This window comes from Rhinichthys klamathensis, unplaced genomic scaffold (assembly GCF_029890125.1).
Source record: "Rhinichthys klamathensis goyatoka isolate OS25496 unplaced genomic scaffold, OSU_Roscu_1.1 h1tg000997l_1, whole genome shotgun sequence".
NCBI classification, from domain to species: domain Eukaryota; kingdom Metazoa; phylum Chordata; class Actinopteri; order Cypriniformes; family Leuciscidae; genus Rhinichthys; species Rhinichthys klamathensis.
In genome coordinates this window covers 53,562-77,500 of record NW_026607295.1, presented here as the reverse complement: position 1 = coordinate 77,500, position 23,939 = coordinate 53,562, and the positions used below count along the sequence as shown (strand labels likewise).

At 36.1% G+C, this 23,939-nt stretch overlaps 1 protein-coding gene across 2 annotated transcripts in view; it reads left to right on the top strand.

Moving 5' to 3' along the window:
* Positions 1-23,939, top strand: part of LOC130078821 (1-phosphatidylinositol 4,5-bisphosphate phosphodiesterase beta-1-like) — a 66,859-nt gene that overhangs the window by 8,412 nt on the left and 34,508 nt on the right. For both annotated transcript variants that reach the window (XM_056244510.1, XM_056244511.1), the window contains exons 8-9: positions 3,062-3,257; positions 4,243-4,399. In XM_056244510.1, coding sequence (XP_056100485.1) covers positions 3,062-3,257; positions 4,243-4,399 — 353 coding nt within the window. The remainder of the gene's footprint in view (positions 1-3,061; positions 3,258-4,242; positions 4,400-23,939) is intronic.

The window sequence follows — 23,939 nt, the reverse complement described above, 5'->3', positions numbered from 1 at the left end:
TGATCAGATCCCCAGAGACGGATGTTGATCCAGGTGTAAACGATGATTAGAGCTCCTCAAATACTTCCTTACACTGATTTAAGCTTTATTTCCACAGCGCTTTATACAGTTCAGATTGTTTCAAAGCAGCTTCACAATAAATAAACAGGAAAATAACAGAATCAATGAAGCAAAAGCGTCATCAGATATGAGAGACATTCAGATCCAGCTCTACAGAAGACAATAGAGTCATCATTCAGATCGGTTAAGTAAAGTTATAAAGTTCATCAATGATTAAATGATTTTGATCTCATGATCATACACATTCTTAAGGACATAGACATGTTAAAAAAACGCGTAATATCCAGCAATATTACTGATCTGACACTATCAGATGAGAACAGAACTTGGACTGAACTGAACTGAATAATGACTGCAGAGCTGTTTCATTTTCACAAGCTGTTTATACTGTATACAGAAATTACAACTTTTTTACTTCAAATGTTTTGTGACGTTTGTGCTTGAAAATGATTATACAATTCTTAATTGGACTTGTTTTTTTTTTACATTATAGGCTTATGTGTATTCTGTAAATGTATTTGTTGCAAGTGTAATTCTTTAATTATGTATATGAAGTGTCAACTAGTCGGTCCCCTGTGAAGGCCTCCCTCCCTTTACCCCTGTACAGATAAAAGCGTTGTCGGGATAATTCCGGTTCGCGTGGCTACGCAGACGCGACAAATTTCTGTATTATATATTTTTAAGACCAGACAAGTAGTTTGTTGAGGGTTGATTTGTGAAGAAGGACTACATGCCTGCGCACATATATATTCAAACTGAACATGTAATACGCATGTGCACGCCGTCATTTTCGCGGGTTTGCGTTTTTGAGGTTTGTGCAGAGATGCAGGATAATCTTTTGCACCTTCGAACCTATTTCAGGGAGTGCGTTCTCGAGACACAGGCACTGTTTTGTGCGGACGAGCGGCCGGAGCGCATTAAGAATTTTTCTGTTAGAGCGGTGTCGTGTTAGCGGCCCCTAAGTTAATAACTAATGATCTTCGTAACTTTAGCTGGACAATAACTTTATCCTAATGCTGTTGTACTGCCTAAACAATCTGTTATGGTAATTTCTACAATAACTGTAAAGCTGCTTTGAAACAATCCATACTGTTTAAAGCGCTTTATAAATGAAGGTGACTTGACTATATATATATATATATATGCCAAAGGTTTTGGGACGTCTGCCTTTACATGGACATGAAACTTTATTGACATCCCATTCTTAATTAGTAGGGTTTAATATGGAGTTGGCCCACCCTTTACAGCAATAACTATTCTGAGAAGGCTTTCCACAAGGTTTAGGAGTGTGTTTATGGGAATTTTTGAGCATTCTTCTAGAAGTGCATTAGTGAGGTCAGGCACTGATGTTGGACGAGAAGGCCTGGCTCTCAGTCTCCGCTCTAACTCATTCCAAAGCTGTTCTATCGGGTCGAGGTCAGGACCCTTTGCCAGTCCAGTTCCTCCACACCAAACTCCTCATCCATGTCTTTATGGTCCTGCTTTGTGCACTGGAGCACAGTCATGCTGGAACAGGAACATCCCTAAACTGTTCCCACAAAGTTGGGAGCATGAAATTGTCCAAAATGTCTTGGTAAGCTGAAGCATTAAGAGTTCCTTTCACTGGAACTAAGAAGCCAAACCCTGAAAACAACCCCACACCATAACCCCCCCTCCACCCCCCCTCCACCACCAAACTTTACACTTGGCACAATGCAGTCAGGCATGTACAGTTCTCTTGGCAACCACCAAACCCAGACTCGTCCATCAGAAGCGTGATTCGTCACTCCAAAGATCACGTGTCCACTGCTCTAGAGTTCAATGACGACTGCTTGGCACCACTGCATCCCACGCTTTACACCACTGATTCCCACCAGTGTGCATTCCTAGGTGCTTGATTTTATACAACTGTGGCCATGGAAGTGATTGGAACACCTGAATTCAATGATTTGGAGGGTTGTCCAAATACTTTTGCCAATATAGTGTGTGTATATATATATTTAAGATGAGTGTAAATTACGGCGTTGGGACTGTGGAACATTTGGGGATGTTTAAACTTGTGCAAAACAATCACGCACCCTATTAGTCAAGTCAAGTCATCTTCATTTATATAGCGCTTTTAACAATGGATTGTTTCAAAGCAGCTTTACAGAGATAAACATATAATTTAAGGTAACAGATTGTTTGGCGTTATAGCGGTTCTTGAATAATGTTACTTCCAGCTAAAGTTAACTTTGATTGATTCACCTCCGTCGAAATGATCAGACTTTAAACGCGAACCTGTGATTAACGCTGACGGCGTTCACATGCTCATTCAGAATTCTATAGTTATGTGCTTTTTAAAATATGTGCGCAGGTTTGTAATTCATACAACCCAGCCTAAACAAACTACTTTTCTTGCCTATAAATTTTGATACGGAATTTTGTTTTATTTTATCACTTCGGGGTACGCGAACTGAATTCACAGCGCTTTATCTGTAGAGTGGGAAAGGGATCCTCCATAGGGAGAGGATAGTGGATACTTCAGCACTGCATTGTCATCGGGTCCAGGTGAATCTCCTTCGTCAGATCTGGACACGGCCTGGATCCGGCAGGCTGCGGGAAAACCTCGGGATAAACAAAGACACTAATATTAGCGTAGAAGTAGAACTATTATAAAGCACATACAAACAATATTACTTTCATTTATCATGAATAGCTAGTATGCTACTACCTTGAAAGCAATAACAATGTTTCTTTTGATATTTGACGATAACGGTGCTCTGCTCTTGTCTCGTCCAGGTTACGTTCTTCATGAAGTAGAGATGCATGCTTGACCAAGTAGAACCAGTGTAGCTCGCAGCGCCATTTGTTGGCGGAAATTATCACTACACGATCGCTCCTATAACCAGCAGGCTGCTTTATGTTGAACGAACTGTAAAACAGGGACATTTCCGGGGACAGAACACCAAAAACTGAGACTGTCCCCGGAAAACAAGGACGTCTGGACACCTTTTTGTGTGTGTGTGTGTGTGCTTGACAGAGGTGGACGCTCAGACTGTAGATGAACTGAAACAGCTGAAAGGTTATTCGAGGGAAAAGAAGAGGCAGTACAAGGAATTAAAGGAGGTCATGAAGAAACACAACAAGAAAACCAATGACTTGATCAACGAACACGTGTCGAAACAGAAGCATCTGCTGAGCGAGTTCCTGCGGCGCAGGTCGGCCCTGCAGAAGAGGTGAGTTGGGTGAGGTGGGTGAGCTGGGTGAGTTGGGTGAGCTGGGTGAAGTGGGTGAGTTGGGTGAGTTGGGTGAGCTGGGTGAAGTGGGTGAGTTGGATGGGCTGGGTGAGTTGGATGGGCTGGGTGAGCTGGGTGGGCTGGGTGAGTTGGATGGGCTGGGTGAGTTGGATGAGCTGGGTGGGCTGGGTGAGTTGGGTGAGTTGGGTGAGCTGGGTGAGCTGGGTGAAGTGGGTGAGTTGGATGGGCTGGGTGAGTTGGATGGGCTGGGTGAGCTGGGTGGGCTGGGTGAGTTGGATGGGCTGGGTGAGTTGGATGAGCTGGGTGGGCTGGGTGAGTTGGGTGAGTTGGGTGAGCTGGGTGGGCTGGGTGAAGTGGGTGAGTTGGATGGGCTGGGTGAGTTGGATGGGCTGGGTGAGCTGGATGGGCTGGGTGAGTTGGATGGGCTGGGTGAGTTGGATGGGCTGGGTGAGCTGGGTGGGCTGGGTGAGTTGGGTGAGTTGGGTGAGCTGGGTGAGCTGGGTGAAGTGGGTGAGTTGGATGGGCTGAGTGAGTTGGATGGGCTGGGTGAGTTGGATGGGCTGGGTGAGCTGGGTGGGCTGGGTGAGCTGGGTGGGCTGGGTGAGTTGGGTGAGCTGGATGAGCTGAATGTGTTGGGTGAGCTGGGTCAGGTGAGTGAGTTGGGTGGGCTGGGTGAGTTGGATGGGCTGGGTGAGCTGGGTGGGCTGGGTGAGCTGGGTGGGCTGGGTGAGTTGGGTGAGCTGGATGAGCTGAATGTGTTGGGTGAGCTGGGTCAGGTGAGTGAGTTGGGTGGGCTGGGTGAGTTGGGTGAGCTGGATGAGCTGAATGTGTTGGGTGAGCTGGGTCAGGTGGGTGAGTTGGGTGAGGTGAGTGGGCTGGGTGAGGTGGGTGAGTTCAGTAAGTTGGTTGAGGTGGGCCTGTGTTTGCGCTGGTTCGGTGGGTCTGAACACTCGTGTCCCTGCAGGAGCGTCTCCCATCAGAATCCGGATCTGATGGCGTTGGAGCAGGAGAGAGGTCAGAAACTCAGTGAACTGAAGGATCAGCAGCAGCAGCAGCTCCTCACGCTGAGACAGGAGCAGTTCTACAGCGAGAAGTACCTCAAGCGAGAACACGTCAGACTGGTGATTACTGTTGTGTTTGTCTATTTAAACAATACAAATCAGAGTCAAGACAACGATGGGCAATTCTTCATTTGTTTTACTGTGCAATATCAGAATGACCAACTTTGTGAACACATGTGTCTCTTCTTTTAGACAACTAATTGGCCAACCAAATTCTAACCCAGAGTTAACCTAGAGTGGCCAAGCAGTATTCCTGAGTTTACTCTAAGTGCATTCTACTCAATACACTACACTTCCTCCCCCCTTAGATAAGAAAATCTTAAACAAACAATATTTCTCTTTTAACAAAACATTTTTTTTTTAAAGGAACAAACTTATGCTACTGTATGACTATAATGTCCCACTCTAGGTTTCTTTTCACAAATCCAGACGGTTTGGTGTTTTCCGTGCACGGGTAGGGTAACGTTTCTCTTCACAGGTTGGAAATAGTGCTTGTGGCACTTCACTGGAAGATACAGTGCCATCTTGAAGTGTTGTTGCATCACTTCCACTGGAAACAGTATCAGCAGTGGTGAATGGAACACTTGTGGGAACACTTTCCAGATAAACATTTGATCTTCTCAACTGATCAATGTGTCGTCTGTATATGAGAGTGGTCCTGTTCTTTCTTTGACTTTTGCAGGAGTCCATTTATGATCTCCTCTGTAGTTCCTAGCAAGCACACTATCTCCTATTTCCAACTCTCTCGTTTTTCCTCCTCCTTGTGATTGCTTCATCTGTCTGTCGTGTACAGTCCTCCTGAAATTGGGTTTAAACAAATCCAGCCTTGAACGTAAGGCTCTACCCAGGAACAACATGGCAGGTGTTTGATTTTTGGTGACATGAGTTGCATTTCGATATATACAACAAAAAATTGTGTGGCTTCTGGTTCAGTGTGATCTTTTCACATGTCATGGCCCCTAGTGCATTTTTCAAGCTTTGCACAAATCTCTCAGCTAAGCCATTTGTAGCTGGGTGGTAGGGCGCTGAGGTCACATGTTTGATACCATTGTCACTCACCAGCTGTTCTGGTACACCAGTCCTTGCAAAAAGTTCTCTCAGAACCGTCACAGTTTGGGCGGCGGTTGTGGAGGTCATACTGAACACTTCTGGCTACTTTGAACACGCATTGACCACAACCAGAAATGTGGTGCCCATGAAAGGACCCGCAAAGTCCACATGGATCCTTTGCCATGCTAACGCAGGCCACTCCCAAGGATGTAGTGGTGCAGTCTTTGGCATCTTTTGCACATGTTGACATCCTGAACAATGCATGGCGAGCTGCTCGATCTGCTGATCTATTCCAGGCCACCATACAAAGCTTCTAGCAAGTGATTTCATCTTTACCACTCCTAGATGCCCAACATGAAGCTCCTCCAAAACTCGAGTTCGCAACTTAGGAAGTACAACAACTCTTAATCCCCACAACCACCATCTAGAGTTAGTTCATCACGGCACTGATGAAATTGTGTGAAACAAATCTTCTGCTCTGCATTCCAGCCAGACTGTATAGCTAAATATACCTGAAACAATGCAGGATCTCTCCTGGTTTCTCTCTGAATCATTTCGTCTGTAACAGGAGAACTCTCAAGCTGAGCAATTGTAAAAACGTCCAAAGGTGTGCTTACGTTCTATATCCTCCAAGAAACAACGCCCACCTTTGCATCTGTGCTGCTGCTGTCAGTGGAACTCCTTTCTGAGTGAGGATGGAAACCAACGGCTGATGGTCCGTAACCAAGGTAAAGTTGTTTCCATACTGATACTGATTGAATCGTTTTACGCCCCATACCAGGCTCAAAGCTTCCCTATCAATCTGTGCATATTTCTTCAGTGCAGCACTAAGGGGGGGCGTGATGCAAAAGCTATGGGGCGCTCCGTTCCATCCCCCATCACATGTGACAGCACCGCCCCAATGCCGTATGCTGAGCAATCGCATGCCAACTTTAGTGGCTTGTGTGGGTCATAGTGAGTCAGAACTGTATCTGACATCACTAGTTTCTTTGCTTCCTGAAAAGCTTCTCTGCATTGCTTTGTCCACGTCCATTTCTTTCCTGCTTGTAACGGGGCATTTAGAGGATGGAGAACAGTAGCCAGATTTTGTAGTAATTGACAAATCCAAGGAAGGACCTCAATTGTGAGACATCTTCCGGTTCTGGAGCCTCTGCAACAGCTCTTAGCTTGTTGTGACACTTGTGCAGACCATTCACATCACTTTTGTGTCCACAATACGTGATGGTGTCCTTGAAAAACTCACACTTGTCACGTCTTGCACGCAGTCCATACTTTTCCAATCTCTTTAAAACTCGTGCTAAGTTCTCCAAGTGACTACTCACACTGTCACCTGTGACGATGATGTCATCGAGGTAACATTGGCTACCAGGGCAACCCTGAAGTACCCGATCCATAGCCCTTTGCCATAAGGCCGGTGCTGAGGCGATGCCGAAAACAAGCCTGTTATAGCGATACAAGCCCTTGAGAGTATTGATAGTCAAGAACACTTTTGAGTCCTCCTTCACTTCCATCTGTAAATATGCTTCCGCCAAGTCTATTTTACTAAAGAGCTGTCCACCTGCAAGTGTACCAAAAATATCCTCTATTCTTGGTAGTGGATATTGTTCTGCCTGCAAATCAGGGTTGACTGAGACTTTAAAATCCCAGCAAAGTCTAACAGTTCCATCTTTCTTGGCAACAGGAACAACTGGAGTTGCCCAGGGACTCCAGTCAACCTTTGAAAGTATTTCTTCAGCTTCCAACCGATCCGGCTCATTTTCTACTTTCTGGCGAATAGCATAGGGAACAGTCATTAGCTTTGAAATACTGCTTGATTCGTTCACAGTACAAAGTCCAATTTTCTATTTTGCGCTGAATCTACCCCTCAATCTCCATGAGGCTGGGTTTCTTCTCTCTTTTTATCACTTCTCCGAGAAAAAAATGCCAATCTGAAGGAAAAAAAAGCTAGGAGACAGCGCTTCCATATGATAACCAAAAATCCTCATCGCCAACTTTTGTGTTTGTCTATTTAAACAATACAAATCAGAGTATAAATAATTTTTACTGTGCAATATCAGAATGACCAACTTTGTTTCTCTTCTATTAGACAACTAACTGGCCAACCAAATTCTAACCCAGAGTTAACCTAGAATGGCCAAGCAATGCTTATTCCTGAGTTTACTCAAGTGCATTCTACTCAATACACTACAACTACTGTCTGATCATTATAGGAGACTCCGTGGGGAATAAAGGGACTGAGATGTGCACACAAATCTGTACACATGCGTCCTGCCATTAAAGGAGTAGTTCACTTTAAAATGAAAAAGAGCCCTTGATTTACTCACCCTCAACACATCCTAGGTGTATATGACATTCTTCTTTCAGACGAAAACAATCAGAGTTATATTAAAAAATGTCCTGGATCTTCCAAGCTTTATAATGGCAGTGAATGGCCATTTCTGTTTCGAATTCCATAAAAGTGCATCTATCCATCATAAAAGTGCATCTATCCATCATAAAAGTGCATCTGTCCATCATAAAAGTGCATCTATCCATCATAAAAGTGCATCTGTCCATCATAAAAGTGCATCTGTCCATCATAAAAGTGAATCTATCCATCATAAAAGGGCATCTATCCATCATAAAAGTGCATCTATCCATCATAAAAGTGAATCTATCCATCATAAAAGTGCATGTATCCATCATAAAAGTGCATCTGTCCATCATAAAAGTGAATCTATCCATCATAAAAGTGCATCTATCCATCATAAAAGTAAATCTGTCCCTCATAAAAGTGCATCTATCCATCATAAAAGTGTATCTATCCATCATAAAAGTGAATCTTTCCATCATAAAAAGTGAATCTATCCATCATAAAAGTGCATCTATCCATCATAAAAGTGAATCTGAGTAGTTATTATACTGCAGCTTGTGTCAAAATGATTGATGGTGACCTTTGACCTTGCCCCTCCCCTTGCCCTTCCTGTTTCCGGGGTCATGGATTAACCTTTGACCTACCCCTCCCGGTTTCCGGGGTTGATGGATTAACCTTTGACCTAGCCCTTCCCGTTTCCGGGATTGATGGATTAACCTTTGCCCTAATGAGCGTTCGATCATTTGGTTGACAGAAAGTTTTGACAGGATGTGTAGTAGGGAGGGGGTTTTATGACCACCAGATGGTATGTGAACTTCTGACCCCGACCATGTGTTTCCGGAGTTTATGGCTATGTGTGTGTGTGTGTGTGTGTGTGTGTGTGTGTGTGTGTTCATGACGGGGCAATTTGCTTGGTGTGACTGAGAGGAATGTTGTGTGTGTGTGTGTGTGTGTGTGTTTATGACGGGGCAATTTGCTTGGTGTGACTGAGAGGAATGTTTTCAGGGAAAGTTTTTATTATATCAGGATAATGTTCACAGAACGCCGAAATTATGAACATGAAGAGGTCTGACACGGATTTTCAGCCGGCACTGCACCATCCATATTGCCTGCTGAGGAGAATGAAACAAAATGAGTTTAAAGAAATAGCATTGATGACAAATAAAAGCTTATAAAATAAAACTTCATTATATATTTTAAAGCAAAGTTTTAAAACAACTCTGGAAATTAATGAGGAGGTATTTATGCGTCTATCTGGTTAGTCACAGACTCTTAAACCTTTCTGATCAGATGAAATGTCACAAAAATGAGTTTAAAGAAATAGCATTGTGCTTGAATAAAGCACATAAATAGTGATTAATTTAATTACACATTTAAAGTAAGTTTTAACATGTGCTGAACTTAATTAGGTATCCTTTATGCGTCTGAATATTGTTGCGGATTCTTAAGTCTTTCTGAGCAGATGAAATATCCCAAACAGTTTTAAGAAATTAAAAGCACTGTGCTCGAATAAAACACATGAATTAGTTATTAAATGAAGTAAGATGTTGAATTGACTATAAGCATTTTAATCAAATACACCCCAATATACTGTCTTAAATAAAACAGTGAATAACAGTTCATTATTTGAAACAATATGTCGAATTGACTATAAGCATTTTAATCCATACATCAGTGGTATAGGGTCTTACGCAGTTTAATAAAACATATACAATTTTGAATAATAGGGGATATTATGTGAAATAAGATGTTAAATTATCATGTATTTTAATCTAATACAACACAATATAATACATCACAATATGCTGTTTTACATAAATAAATAAAATAGTGAATAATAGCTGATATTATATGAAATAAGGTTAAATTATCAAGTATTTTAATCTAATACACCACAAAATACTGGCTTACACAGATAAATAATAGTGATGAATAATAGTTATATAATATTAGTTATATAATAGTAATGAATTATAGTTCACATTATTATGGTTATATAATATATAATAAGAGGTTAAATTATCCACAATATATGGTTTTACAAAGTTAAATAAAACATAAAATAGTGAAAATAGTTTGTACTATTTGAAATAAGATGCTAATTATCAGGTATATAATCATTTTAATATAATACGCACAATATACTTTCTTATACACCGATAAATAAAATAGTGAATAATAGTTGATATTATATGAAATAAGATTCTAAATTATTACGTATTTTATTCTAATACACCACGAAATACTGCCTTACATAGATAAATCAAACATAAAATAGCGAATAGTTGATATTATATTAAATAAGTTGTTAAATTACCAAGTATGCACATTTTAATCTAATACAGGTTCCTAGGTTCCAATATTCTATTGCATCTTCACTTCACTGACCACTATGTTGTCTGTTGTCTGCAATATACTGACTTACATAGATAAATAAAACATATAAATTTGTGAAACATATTATTTTAAACAAACTGTTAAATTACCAAGTATACAAACTTGAATCTAATACACACGAAATACGACCTTACACAGATAAATAAAACATATAATATATAGTGAATAAGAGTTCATATTATTTGAAATAAGATATTAAATTATAAAGTATAAGCATTTTAATCGAATGCACAACAATATACTGCCTTACACAGATAAATAAACATATAAAACAGTGTTTTTATACGAAATAAGATGACATTTTATTAAGTATTTAAAACTAGTTTTAAACGTATGTTGAAGTGTACCTACCATTGGTGAAATTAGGAGGTCTTTTTGGCTCTGGTTAAAATCACAGATCCTTGAATTTCTGAGGTGTTTGCTCTCCGTTTGCTAAATTGAAAATGAAGACCGCTTTCATCATGTCCGGGGCAATGGTCCGCCCCTTCCTCTCTGTGTAGCTGCTATCTTATGCTAGGTAATAGCATTAGGAGTTTGTTTCAGAAAACATCAAGCAATTAAAAGATAGTGCGGCCACCTGGTGTTTTACAATCAAAGACCACAACTGTCTCCAACCATAAAATCTTCTGATCTGTAGCATTCCTGTCTGGCGGGGAGACCCCAAAATGGGGCCATTTTGACACTTCACAGGCTGTAAGATCAATATAATTAGATGTTTATACCGGCGTCTTCAGGAAAAAGTCAAAACAAAATGGTCACAAAGTTACATATTATATAGCCTACTCTTATCCATTGATTGTGATGATAAGATAAATTGTCCTTATTTCTTGGGGAGTTGTCCCCATCCTGTTTTACTTGACACCTCACCCCTGAAGAGCAGGTTTATTTTTCTAACATTTAAACAACACCCTCTGACTTTATGAATAGACATAAATGACATCTTAATGATTTTTTTATAATTTTGTGCATTTATTTAAAGTATGCATGCGGGCCTACCATTCTGACACTAGTGATACCTTACTTCTTTGATAATATTAAAGGTTTTATGAAATATTATTTCTAATTTTTTCAGCACATGTAGTCAGAGTCACAGAAAATAATATTAGTGCAACAAATAAGGAGATTATGTTTTATTTATTTTGATCAGGTTTGTTAAAAGTATGCCTGAATGATGTTAGTTAATCTGCACTGATGATGCATTCCTTTGAATCTTAACTTTGAGTGCATCAGAATTAAATGGATGTAAAATTATGATCATGTCACATGTGACATTAACATGACAGAAAATACAGTAACACCAATGACATAACGAATCACCAATGCCACACATAAGACCATAATTAGATGAGACTAAATTGTTACATTTGGTATACAATCTAAATGAATAGCTTTGAATAAAGTTTATCTTTAAATGGTGATTTTACTTAACAGTATCTGCTCAAAAACTTTACAATTTTAATGCAAAACTGTGCTTTGTCGTCTTAGATCAAATTTATACAAAGATATGTAAGCAGTATTTTGTCCATCGACGCACAACAGCAAGCAGTATTCCTGTTACCGTAACTGTTTAGCCTTTTCCACTATCAAAACATTTCAAATGGCTGCATCCGACAATATACGGCTTATTACGGTAATTTCAGGCTTTCCGCCAGCAAATGACGCCAGCTTTCTGGCAGAGCGGGGTCGCGGAAGGATTTGAATGTTGAACAGAGAGATACGGAGCGCAACAGGACAGGGTGTTTTGGACAGCGTAAATAATAAAAGAAAGAACGAACAAAAACGTAGCGATTCGAGCGGTAGACAACAGGTGAGGTGTTTGGGATGATTTTTGATGAAACTTGGGAGGTGGATGGCCGAATACTCTTTCAAGTATCTTAGCATGCGGTGTATGTAAAGTTATGTATTCGTGGGCTATTTGTATATGAGGGCGCTGCGTATGAAAAAAGTATCCTAAATGAAAACTATGCAACTCCATGTCACACACAAAAATACTTGTATATGTGCATTATAGTTAATTTTCAACTTAAACATGTTAGTTTTATTTATTACGATTTTTTCTCAATAAAATCAATAATTTATTCAAGTGTCTATCATTTGTCTATTTAAATTAAAAAAAATTATACATTTACAAACACACCACACACTAATGGTCAATAACAGTAATTTATTGAAAGTCATCTTTTTCTGAAAAGATAATTCCTAGCACTTGAAGATAGCACAATGGTTTATAATTTTACAGCCAAAACAAAATATGTGAAAATCACCCTATTTTAGTTCTTCATGTTCTAAAGGGTTAATTTGTAACTTTTAGAAAATAGCAGCACATTTTCAGAGACGGGATGTGTCTCTGTGGTCCATGAGACATCATAGGTAAAGTTTGTCTGGAGTTAATATTTAATTGTACACGTCTTAAGAACTTCAGGGTCAATGGGGCTCCTGAGAATAATGTCCCTTAAAACCAAAGAGTAAGCTAAAAGACACTAGTTTTCCAATGTTACCTATACCAAAATCAAATACTGTATAGAATTTGTATTATGCTTTTTCATAGGATAATCTTGCTTTACATTTATAATAAAAATGTAAAAGCATTTCTTTATATTTGCAGTGTTCTGACACAATGTCATTCATTGATACTTTTTGCTTTTATAAAATTTACATTTCTTATGTCTACAAAGGTTCAAAGTAAAAATATGATAAATATGAATCTATGTGAGGTCTCAACCACAAACGCAAAACATTGTGTTGGGTAATCCAGACATAGCTTTACTAAAAGAAAATATTATGGAAGTCATTTTCAAAACTGTAATTACGCCATATTTATTAATATAATGGCTTCATGTTCATTTATAGTTTTTATTTGTTTGTTATTAACTAATACCTTTTTGTTTTTAACCAACACTTATACATCCAGCACGCAATTAAAGAGATGTATGAGCTAAGGATGTTCTCTGACCCAAATAAACAGGAGTGTTCACAATCTACAGTACAATATACAGTTAGATATTCTCCCACTATAAACTACTGTATGTGTGTAAATAGTTGTGCTTGAAGCTTTGGTGGTATTTTTTACACATGCAAAGTACCACACATTTGTAAAGCCTATAGGACTAACTTTAAAACATAATCTTTATAGAGGAATCACATGTGTCCAAAACACACATGTGAGATTCATAAGACCAAATCACTATGAAAAGAGGGCTGGAAAAGCACCGGTTATAATAAATGCACAAAAGTGTTTTTGTTTTATTAGGTGAAGACTTTTCTTTGAGAGCGGTCAACACTCAGGGGTTATAGAAATAAATGACAATTAAGAATTTAAGCGATAGTCTTTCTGTTTGAGAATCTTTGACTAAATTGATACTTTGTTTAGTGCAACCTTCCATCTATCTATGTTGTGGAATCACACAAAGTATTAACACGAAAAGTAAGCGCATGCTGTTTTAAACTATACGGCACATCTGACTATTGCACTGAGAGATGTTATGTCCAGTGCAGTTAGGACTAATGCATGTTCATTTAAGTTTGAGACTGTTAAAGTTCCACACTCTGGTAAAAACTGCAGATACAATGGCTCAAAAGTAAATTCTAGAGGTCCACTTGCTAAAAAGTAAATACCACATGAACCATTTAAATGAATACAGAAAAGCCACTTACAGTCCTTCTATATGAGTTTGTTTAAGACTAAGCAAATCATATTTATTTTAAATCATCGTCTTTCCGGCATGTCTTGATACTTTTTCTTTTATAAAATGTACTTTCTCTTATTTCTACAAAGGCTCAATCTCAATTCATGTCCTAGCAAACATAACGTAAAAAATATAATACATATGTCTGACTTACAGTGTTTTTAAGAAATAGGTGACGCAATACTCCAAACAGTGCAACACACAAGCATGGTCAATTGGTGAAAACGCCACATATGTAAGGTAGTTTTCCAAATATCCCCTAAAAGCAAATACTGTATGTTTGTATTACACTTTTTAAAGGCTAATCTATAGCTTTAAAGTTAGAATAAAAAGTTATATCCAAACATATATTCATACCTGTTGTGTTTTGATACAATGCTCTAACAATACTTTTTTTGTTTTATAAATACAATTTTCTTATTTCTACAAATAGCAGTCTGTTAAATTTGAGTTAATACACAATTAAGCATGTGAATAATGCTGCAAATACGTCTGACACGTTAAAATACAGATCTAAAATACACCATCTAAAATACAGATAATTTTTCTTTTGACAAATCTACAATTCAAATGATCACACCCGTGGTGTTTAACGTCCAAGAGTTGAAGAAGCAGTTCTTTATGCAAAAAAAAAATAAAAACCATCAATAATACAAATAGTTTAAGTTGACATAAACAAAACACCCCAGATCCTTACATAAATTATAGTAAACATTTACAAAATGTAAATAGATTCTGACAGGTTTGTCAGAGTACCTGTACCACATTATTGTAATGCAAACACATTTGAGGGGTAACGTTACCAGTCCTTGTAAAGGTTATGGATCAAATGTAAGCATAATCTTTATGCAACAATCACGTTTCACGTGTTGTTTCACTGCATCCTAGCTATCTAAATGCATGCATCTATTGCGAACAATTCACCCAGGGCATATGTTTTGACCTTGTAATGTTTAATCAAATTTTGTTGGACAATATATGGCGGATTAACAGGTTCTACGTAACTGGGTAATGTTGCATTTAATTAACATTGTTTATTTCGGTAAACTTAAGTTTATTACATAAGATACATTCAATGCCATTTAGTTGAATCAGGTTAACATTCTTAATTTTGTCCAAAACAGTTCAATTATCCTAAAATTAATTTCAAACAAAATTAAAATAAATAATCCAATTGTTTAGTTTATTTAGTGATTATGTTCAACAGCCTTTACTAATATATCTAATAAGATAACCTTTTACAAATTATTTACTTATTGTTAGGCATTTGCTATGGTTTTGTCACAGACAATGCTTGCCCAAAGTAGCTGTTTTATAATTTTTGAAATCACTTTAATTATTGTTAGCACGTCTTCTTTCCAAACACATGGTCTACACTTTACCACGATGGTAAAACACTAACATATCAGAAACTCTTTTAAATATAAACATAAAAGGGCATTAACAAGTCGCCAATTTTTTATCTTCAAAATGTACACCCCTATCCAGCATGATGGGAAGGGGAAATCCTGTACCTAGTTTTCTATATTACTATTTTAACACAACTAAACTAATTTATGTAATCACAACACCTATGGATTAAGAAAAATGGTTGACTCCATTTAGCATATACGTAAGTAAACTGAACAAGCATCAAATGTTATTTTATGGTCTACTTAACTGAAGCATGTTCTTTCAACATGACAATATTGAGTTAAACGATTGATTAACAACGTCGACCAAATTATTGAACTGTTTACCGATTATGTCCTAGACAGAAACATGTTTGTGTTCCGTGACTTTTTATTCTGGTTAGACTATCAATGATGTTATTGTTACCCCATTATTTATTTTATTAATTATTTTATTATATTACTTATAACATGTAGTCATTATCTATCCTGTTTTTACTGATAGTAATATTAGATGTGTCATTTTTAAATAAAAGGTTGAACCACTATGCATGTGTGTGTGTGTTATTTCTTTTACAGAGGTCGAAACGATAACATGTCGGAGCTTATGAAAAAGCTTATTATACACCGTCTAACCCTGGGGTCTTTAGGCGATAAAAAAGACGCAGTCTTAAAGGATAATGGAGGTCGGCTAAGTGGTTTCGGACTGGTTGTCTTCAAGAAGCCATAAATAACTATGTCTTGCATAAACAACTAGTCCTGCATGTCACCCGAGAGAATTCAGTCGAAAATTATTTACGATACGGTTCAGTTTATTTAAAAATAATTTTAATTTAACACCGATGTATTAGCTTTCTCATTAAACACATTGCATTACGTTAAACTGACTTGAAACAGTTGCGTTTAACTCAATATTGTCATGTTGAAAGAACATGCTTCAGTTAAGTAGACCATAAAATAACATTTGATGCTTGTTCAGTTTACTTACGTATATGCTAAATGGAGTCAACCATTTTTCTTAATCCATAGGTGTTGTGATTACATAAATTAGTTTAGTTGTGTTAAAATAGTAATATAGAAAACTAGGTACAGGATTTCCCCTTCCCATCATGCTGGATAGGGGTGTACATTTTGAAGATAAAAAATTGGCGACTTGTTAATGCCCTTTTATGTTTATATTTAAAACAGTTTCTGATATGTTAGTGTTTTACCATCGTGGTAAAGTGTAGACCATATGTTTGGAAAGAAGACGTGCTAACAATAATTAAAGTGATTTCAATAATTATAAAACAGCTACTTTGGGCAAGCATTGTCTGTGACAAAACCATAGCAAATGCCTAACAATAAGTAAATAATTTGTAAAAGGTTATCTTATTAGATATATTAGTAAAGGCTGTTGAACATAATCGCTAAATAAACTAAACAATTGGATTATTTATTTTAATTTTGTTTGAAATTAATTTTAGGATAATTGAACTGTTTTGGACAAAATTAAGAATGTTAACCTGATTCAACTAAATGGCATTGAATGTATCTTATGTAATAAACTTAAGTTTACCGAAATAAACAATGTTAATTAAATGCAACATTACCCAGTTACGTAGAACCTGTTAATCCGCCATATATTGTCCAACAAAATTTGATTAAACATTACAAGGTCAAAACATATGCCCTGGGTGAATTGTTCGCAATAGATGCATGCATTTAGATAGCTAGGATGCAGTGAAACAACACGTGAAACGTGATTGTTGCATAAAGATTATGCTTACATTTGATCCATAACCTTTACAAGGACTGGTAACGTTACCCCTCAAATGTGTTTGCATTACAATAATGTGGTACAGGTACTCTGACAAACCTGTCAGAATCTATTTACATTTTGTAAATGTTTACTATAATTTATGTAAGGATCTGGGGTGTTTTGTTTATGTCAACTTAAACTATTTGTATTATTGATGGTTTTTATTTTTTTTTTGCATAAAGAACTGCTTCTTCAACTCTTGGACGTTAAACACCACGGGTGTGATCATTTGAATTGTAGATTTGTCAAAAGAAAAATTATCTGTATTTTAGATGGTGTATTTTAGATCTGTATTTTAACGTGTCAGACGTATTTGCAGCATTATTCACATGCTTAATTGTGTATTAACTCAAATTTAACAGACTGCTATTTGTAGAAATAAGAAAATTGTATTTATAAAACAAAAAAAGTATTGTTAGAGCATTGTATCAAAACACAACAGGTATGAATATATGTTTGGATATAACTTTTTATTCTAACTTTAAAGCTATAGATTAGCCTTTAAAAAGTGTAATACAAACATACAGTATTTGCTTTTAGGGGATATTTGGAAAACTACCTTACATATGTGGCGTTTTCACCAATTGACCATGCTTGTGTGTTGCACTGTTTGGAGTATTGCGTCACCTATTTCTTAAAAACACTGTAAGTCAGACATATGTATTATATTTTTTACGTTATGTTTGCTAGGACATGAATTGAGATTGAGCCTTTGTAGAAATAAGAGAAAGTACATTTTATAAAAGAAAAAGTATCAAGACATGCCGGAAAGACGATGATTTAAAATAAATATGATTTGCTTAGTCTTAAACAAACTCATATAGAAGGACTGTAAGTGGCTTTTCTGTATTCATTTAAATGGTTCATGTGGTATTTACTTTTTAGCAAGTGGACCTCTAGAATTTACTTTTGAGCCATTGTATCTGCAGTTTTTACCAGAGTGTGGAACTTTAACAGTCTCAAACTTAAATGAACATGCATTAGTCCTAACTGCACTGGACATAACATCTCTCAGTGCAATAGTCAGATGTGCCGTATAGTTTAAAACAGCATGCGCTTACTTTTCGTGTTAATACTTTGTGTGATTCCACAACATAGATAGATGGAAGGTTGCACTAAACAAAGTATCAATTTAGTCAAAGATTCTCAAACAGAAAGACTATCGCTTAAATTCTTAATTGTCATTTATTTCTATAACCCCTGAGTGTTGACCGCTCTCAAAGAAAAGTCTTCACCTAATAAAACAAAAACACTTTTGTGCATTTATTATAACCGGTGCTTTTCCAGCCCTCTTTTCATAGTGATTTGGTCTTATGAATCTCACATGTGTGTTTTGGACACATGTGATTCCTCTATAAAGATTATGTTTTAAAGTTAGTCCTATAGGCTTTACAAATGTGTGGTACTTTGCATGTGTAAAAAATACCACCAAAGCTTCAAGCACAACTATTTACACACATACAGTAGTTTATAGTGGGAGAATATCTAACTGTATATTGTACTGTAGATTGTGAACACTCCTGTTTATTTGGGTCAGAGAACATCCTTAGCTCATACATCTCTTTAATTGCGTGCTGGATGTATAAGTGTTGGTTAAAAACAAAAAGGTATTAGTTAATAACAAACAAATAAAAACTATAAATGAACATGAAGCCATTATATTAATAAATATGGCGTAATTACAGTTTTGAAAATGACTTCCATAATATTTTCTTTTAGTAAAGCTATGTCTGGATTACCCAACACAATGTTTTGCGTTTGTGGTTGAGACCTCACATAGATTCATATTTATCATATTTTTACTTTGAACCTTTGTAGACATAAGAAATGTAAATTTTATAAAAGCAAAAAGTATCAATGAATGACATTGTGTCAGAACACTGCAAATATAAAGAAATGCTTTTACATTTTTATTATAAATGTAAAGCAAGATTATCCTATGAAAAAGCATAATACAAATTCTATACAGTATTTGATTTTGGTATAGGTAACATTGGAAAACTAGTGTCTTTTAGCTTACTCTTTGGTTTTAAGGGACATTATTCTCAGGAGCCCCATTGACCCTGAAGTTCTTAAGACGTGTACAATTAAATATTAACTCCAGACAAACTTTACCTATGATGTCTCATGGACCACAGAGACACATCCCGTCTCTGAAAATGTGCTGCTATTTTCTAAAAGTTACAAATTAACCCTTTAGAACATGAAGAACTAAAATAGGGTGATTTTCACATATTTTGTTTTGGCTGTAAAATTATAAACCATTGTGCTATCTTCAAGTGCTAGGAATTATCTTTTCAGAAAAAGATGACTTTCAATAAATTACTGTTATTGACCATTAGTGTGTGGTGTGTTTGTAAATGTATAATTTTTTTTAATTTAAATAGACAAATGATAGACACTTGAATAAATTATTGATTTTATTGAGAAAAAATCGTAATAAATAAAACTAACATGTTTAAGTTGAAAATTAACTATAATGCACATATACAAGTATTTTTGTGTGTGACATGGAGTTGCATAGTTTTCATTTAGGATACTTTTTTCATACGCAGCGCCCTCATATACAAATAGCCCACGAATACATAACTTTACATACACCGCATGCTAAGATACTTGAAAGAGTATTCGGCCATCCACCTCCCAAGTTTCATCAAAAATCATCCCAAACACCTCACCTGTTGTCTACCGCTTGAATCACTATGTTTTTGTTCGTTCTTTCTTTTATTATTTACGCTGTCCAAAACACCCTGTCCTGTTGCGCTCCGTATCTCTCTGTTCAACATTCAAATCCTTCCGCGACCCCGCTCTGCCAGAAAGCTGGCGTCATTTGCTGGCGGAAAGCCTGAAATTACCGTAATAAGCCGTATATTGTCGGATGCAGCCATTTGAAATGTTTTGATAGTGGAAAAGGCTAAACAGTTACGGTAACAGGAATACTGCTTGCTGTTGTGCGTCGATGGACAAAATACTGCTTACATATCTTTGTATAAATTTGATCTAAGACGACAAAGCACAGTTTTGCATTAAAATTGTAAAGTTTTTGAGCAGATACTGTTAAGTAAAATCACCATTTAAAGATAAACTTTATTCAAAGCTATTCATTTAGATTGTATACCAAATGTAACAATTTAGTCTCATCTAATTATGGTCTTATGTGTGGCATTGGTGATTCGTTATGTCATTGGTGTTACTGTATTTTCTGTCATGTTAATGTCACATGTGACATGATCATAATTTTACATCCATTTAATTCTGATGCACTCAAAGTTAAGATTCAAAGGAATGCATCATCAGTGCAGATTAACTAACATCATTCAGGCATACTTTTAACAAACCTGATCAAAATAAATAAAACATAATCTCCTTATTTGTTGCACTAATATTATTTTCTGTGACTCTGACTACATGTGCTGAAAAAATTAGAAATAATATTTCATAAAACCTTTAATATTATCAAAGAAGTAAGGTATCACTAGTGTCAGAATGGTAGGCCCGCATGCATACTTTAAATAAATGCACAAAATTATAAAAAAATCATTAAGATGTCATTTATGTCTATTCATAAAGTCAGAGGGTGTTGTTTAAATGTTAGAAAAATAAACCTGCTCTTCAGGGGTGAGGTGTCAAGTAAAACAGGATGGGGACAACTCCCCAAGAAATAAGGACAATTTATCTTATCATCACAATCAATGGATAAGAGTAGGCTATATAATATGTAACTTTGTGACCATTTTGTTTTGACTTTTTCCTGAAGACGCCGGTATAAACATCTAATTATATTGATCTTACAGCCTGTGAAGTGTCAAAATGGCCCCATTTTGGGGTCTCCCCGCCAGACAGGAATGCTACAGATCAGAAGATTTTATGGTTGGAGACAGTTGTGGTCTTTGATTGTAAAACACCAGGTGGCCGCACTATCTTTTAATTGCTTGATGTTTTCTGAAACAAACTCCTAATGCTATTACCTAGCATAAGATAGCAGCTACACAGAGAGGAAGGGGCGGACCATTGCCCCGGACATGATGAAAGCGGTCTTCATTTTCAATTTAGCAAACGGAGAGCAAACACCTCAGAAATTCAAGGATCTGTGATTTTAACCAGAGCCAAAAAGACCTCCTAATTTCACCAATGGTAGGTACACTTCAACATACGTTTAAAACTAGTTTTAAATACTTAATAAAATGTCATCTTATTTCGTATAAAAACACTGTTTTATATGTTTATTTATCTGTGTAAGGCAGTATATTGTTGTGCATTCGATTAAAATGCTTATACTTTATAATTTAATATCTTATTTCAAATAATATGAACTCTTATTCACTATATATTATATGTTTTATTTATCTGTGTAAGGTCGTATTTCGTGTGTATTAGATTCAAGTTTGTATACTTGGTAATTTAACAGTTTGTTTAAAATAATATGTTTCACAAATTTATATGTTTTATTTATCTATGTAAGTCAGTATATTGCAGACAACAGACAACATAGTGGTCAGTGAAGTGAAGATGCAATAGAATATTGGAACCTAGGAACCTGTATTAGATTAAAATGTGCATACTTGGTAATTTAACAACTTATTTAATATAATATCAACTATTCGCTATTTTATGTTTGATTTATCTATGTAAGGCAGTATTTCGTGGTGTATTAGAATAAAATACGTAATAATTTAGAATCTTATTTCATATAATATCAACTATTATTCACTATTTTATTTATCGGTGTATAAGAAAGTATATTGTGCGTATTATATTAAAATGATTATATACCTGATAATTAGCATCTTATTTCAAATAGTACAAACTATTTTCACTATTTTATGTTTTATTTAACTTTGTAAAACCATATATTGTGGATAATTTAACCTCTTATTATATATTATATAACCATAATAATGTGAACTATAATTCATTACTATTATATAACTAATATTATATAACTATTATTCATCACTATTATTTATCTGTGTAAGCCAGTATTTTGTGGTGTATTAGATTAAAATACTTGATAATTTAACCTTATTTCATATAATATCAGCTATTATTCACTATTTTATTTATTTATGTAAAACAGCATATTGTGATGTATTATATTGTGTTGTATTAGATTAAAATACATGATAATTTAACATCTTATTTCACATAATATCCCCTATTATTCAAAATTGTATATGTTTTATTAAACTGCGTAAGACCCTATACCACTGATGTATGGATTAAAATGCTTATAGTCAATTCGACATATTGTTTCAAATAATGAACTGTTATTCACTGTTTTATTTAAGACAGTATATTGGGGTGTATTTGATTAAAATGCTTATAGTCAATTCAACATCTTACTTCATTTAATAACTAATTCATGTGTTTTATTCGAGCACAGTGCTTTTAATTTCTTAAAACTGTTTGGGATATTTCATCTGCTCAGAAAGACTTAAGAATCCGCAACAATATTCAGACGCATAAAGGATACCTAATTAAGTTCAGCACATGTTAAAACTTACTTTAAATGTGTAATTAAATTAATCACTATTTATGTGCTTTATTCAAGCACAATGCTATTTCTTTAAACTCATTTTTGTGACATTTCATCTGATCAGAAAGGTTTAAGAGTCTGTGACTAACCAGATAGACGCATAAATACCTCCTCATTAATTTCCAGAGTTGTTTTAAAACTTTGCTTTAAAATATATAATGAAGTTTTATTTTATAAGCTTTTATTTGTCATCAATGCTATTTCTTTAAACTCATTTTGTTTCATTCTCCTCAGCAGGCAATATGGATGGTGCAGTGCCGGCTGAAAATCCGTGTCAGACCTCTTCATGTTCATAATTTCGGCGTTCTGTGAACATTATCCTGATATAATAAAAACTTTCCCTGAAAACATTCCTCTCAGTCACACCAAGCAAATTGCCCCGTCATAAACACACACACACACACACACACACAACATTCCTCTCAGTCACACCAAGCAAATTGCCCCGTCATGAACACACACACACACACACACACACACACACACACACACATAGCCATAAACTCCGGAAACACATGGTCGGGGTCAGAAGTTCACATACCATCTGGTGGTCATAAAACCCCCTCCCTACTACACATCCTGTCAAAACTTTCTGTCAACCAAATGATCGAACGCTCATTAGGGCAAAGGTTAATCCATCAATCCCGGAAACGGGAAGGGCTAGGTCAAAGGTTAATCCATCAACCCCGGAAACCGGGAGGGGTAGGTCAAAGGTTAATCCATGACCCCGGAAACAGGAAGGGCAAGGGGAGGGGCAAGGTCAAAGGTCACCATCAATCATTTTGACACAAGCTGCAGTATAATAACTACTAATCTGTCCATCATAAAAGTAAATCTATCCATCATAAAAGTGAATCTATCCATCATAAAAGTGCATCTATCCATCATAAAAGTGCATCTATCCATCATAAAAGTGCATCTATCCTTCATAAAAGTGCATCTATCCATCATAAAAGTAAATCTGTCCATCATAAAAGTGAATCTATTCATCCTAAAAGTGCATCTATCCATCATAAAAGTGCATCTATCCATCATAAAAGTGCATCTATCCATCATAAAAGTGCATCTATCCATCATAAAAGTGCATCTGTCCATCATAAAAGTGAATCTATCCATCATAAAAGTGCATCTATCCATCATAAAAGTGAATCTATCCATCATAAAAGTGAATCTGTCCATCATAAAAGTGCATCTATCCATCATAAAAGTGAATCTGTCCATCATAAAAGTGAATCTGTCCATCATAAAAGTGCATCTATCCATCATAAAAGTGAATCTATCCATCATAAAAGTGAATCTGTCCATCATAAAAGTGAATCTATCCATCATAAAAGTGCATCTATCCATCAGAAAAGTGAATCTGTCCATCATAAAAGTGAATCTGTC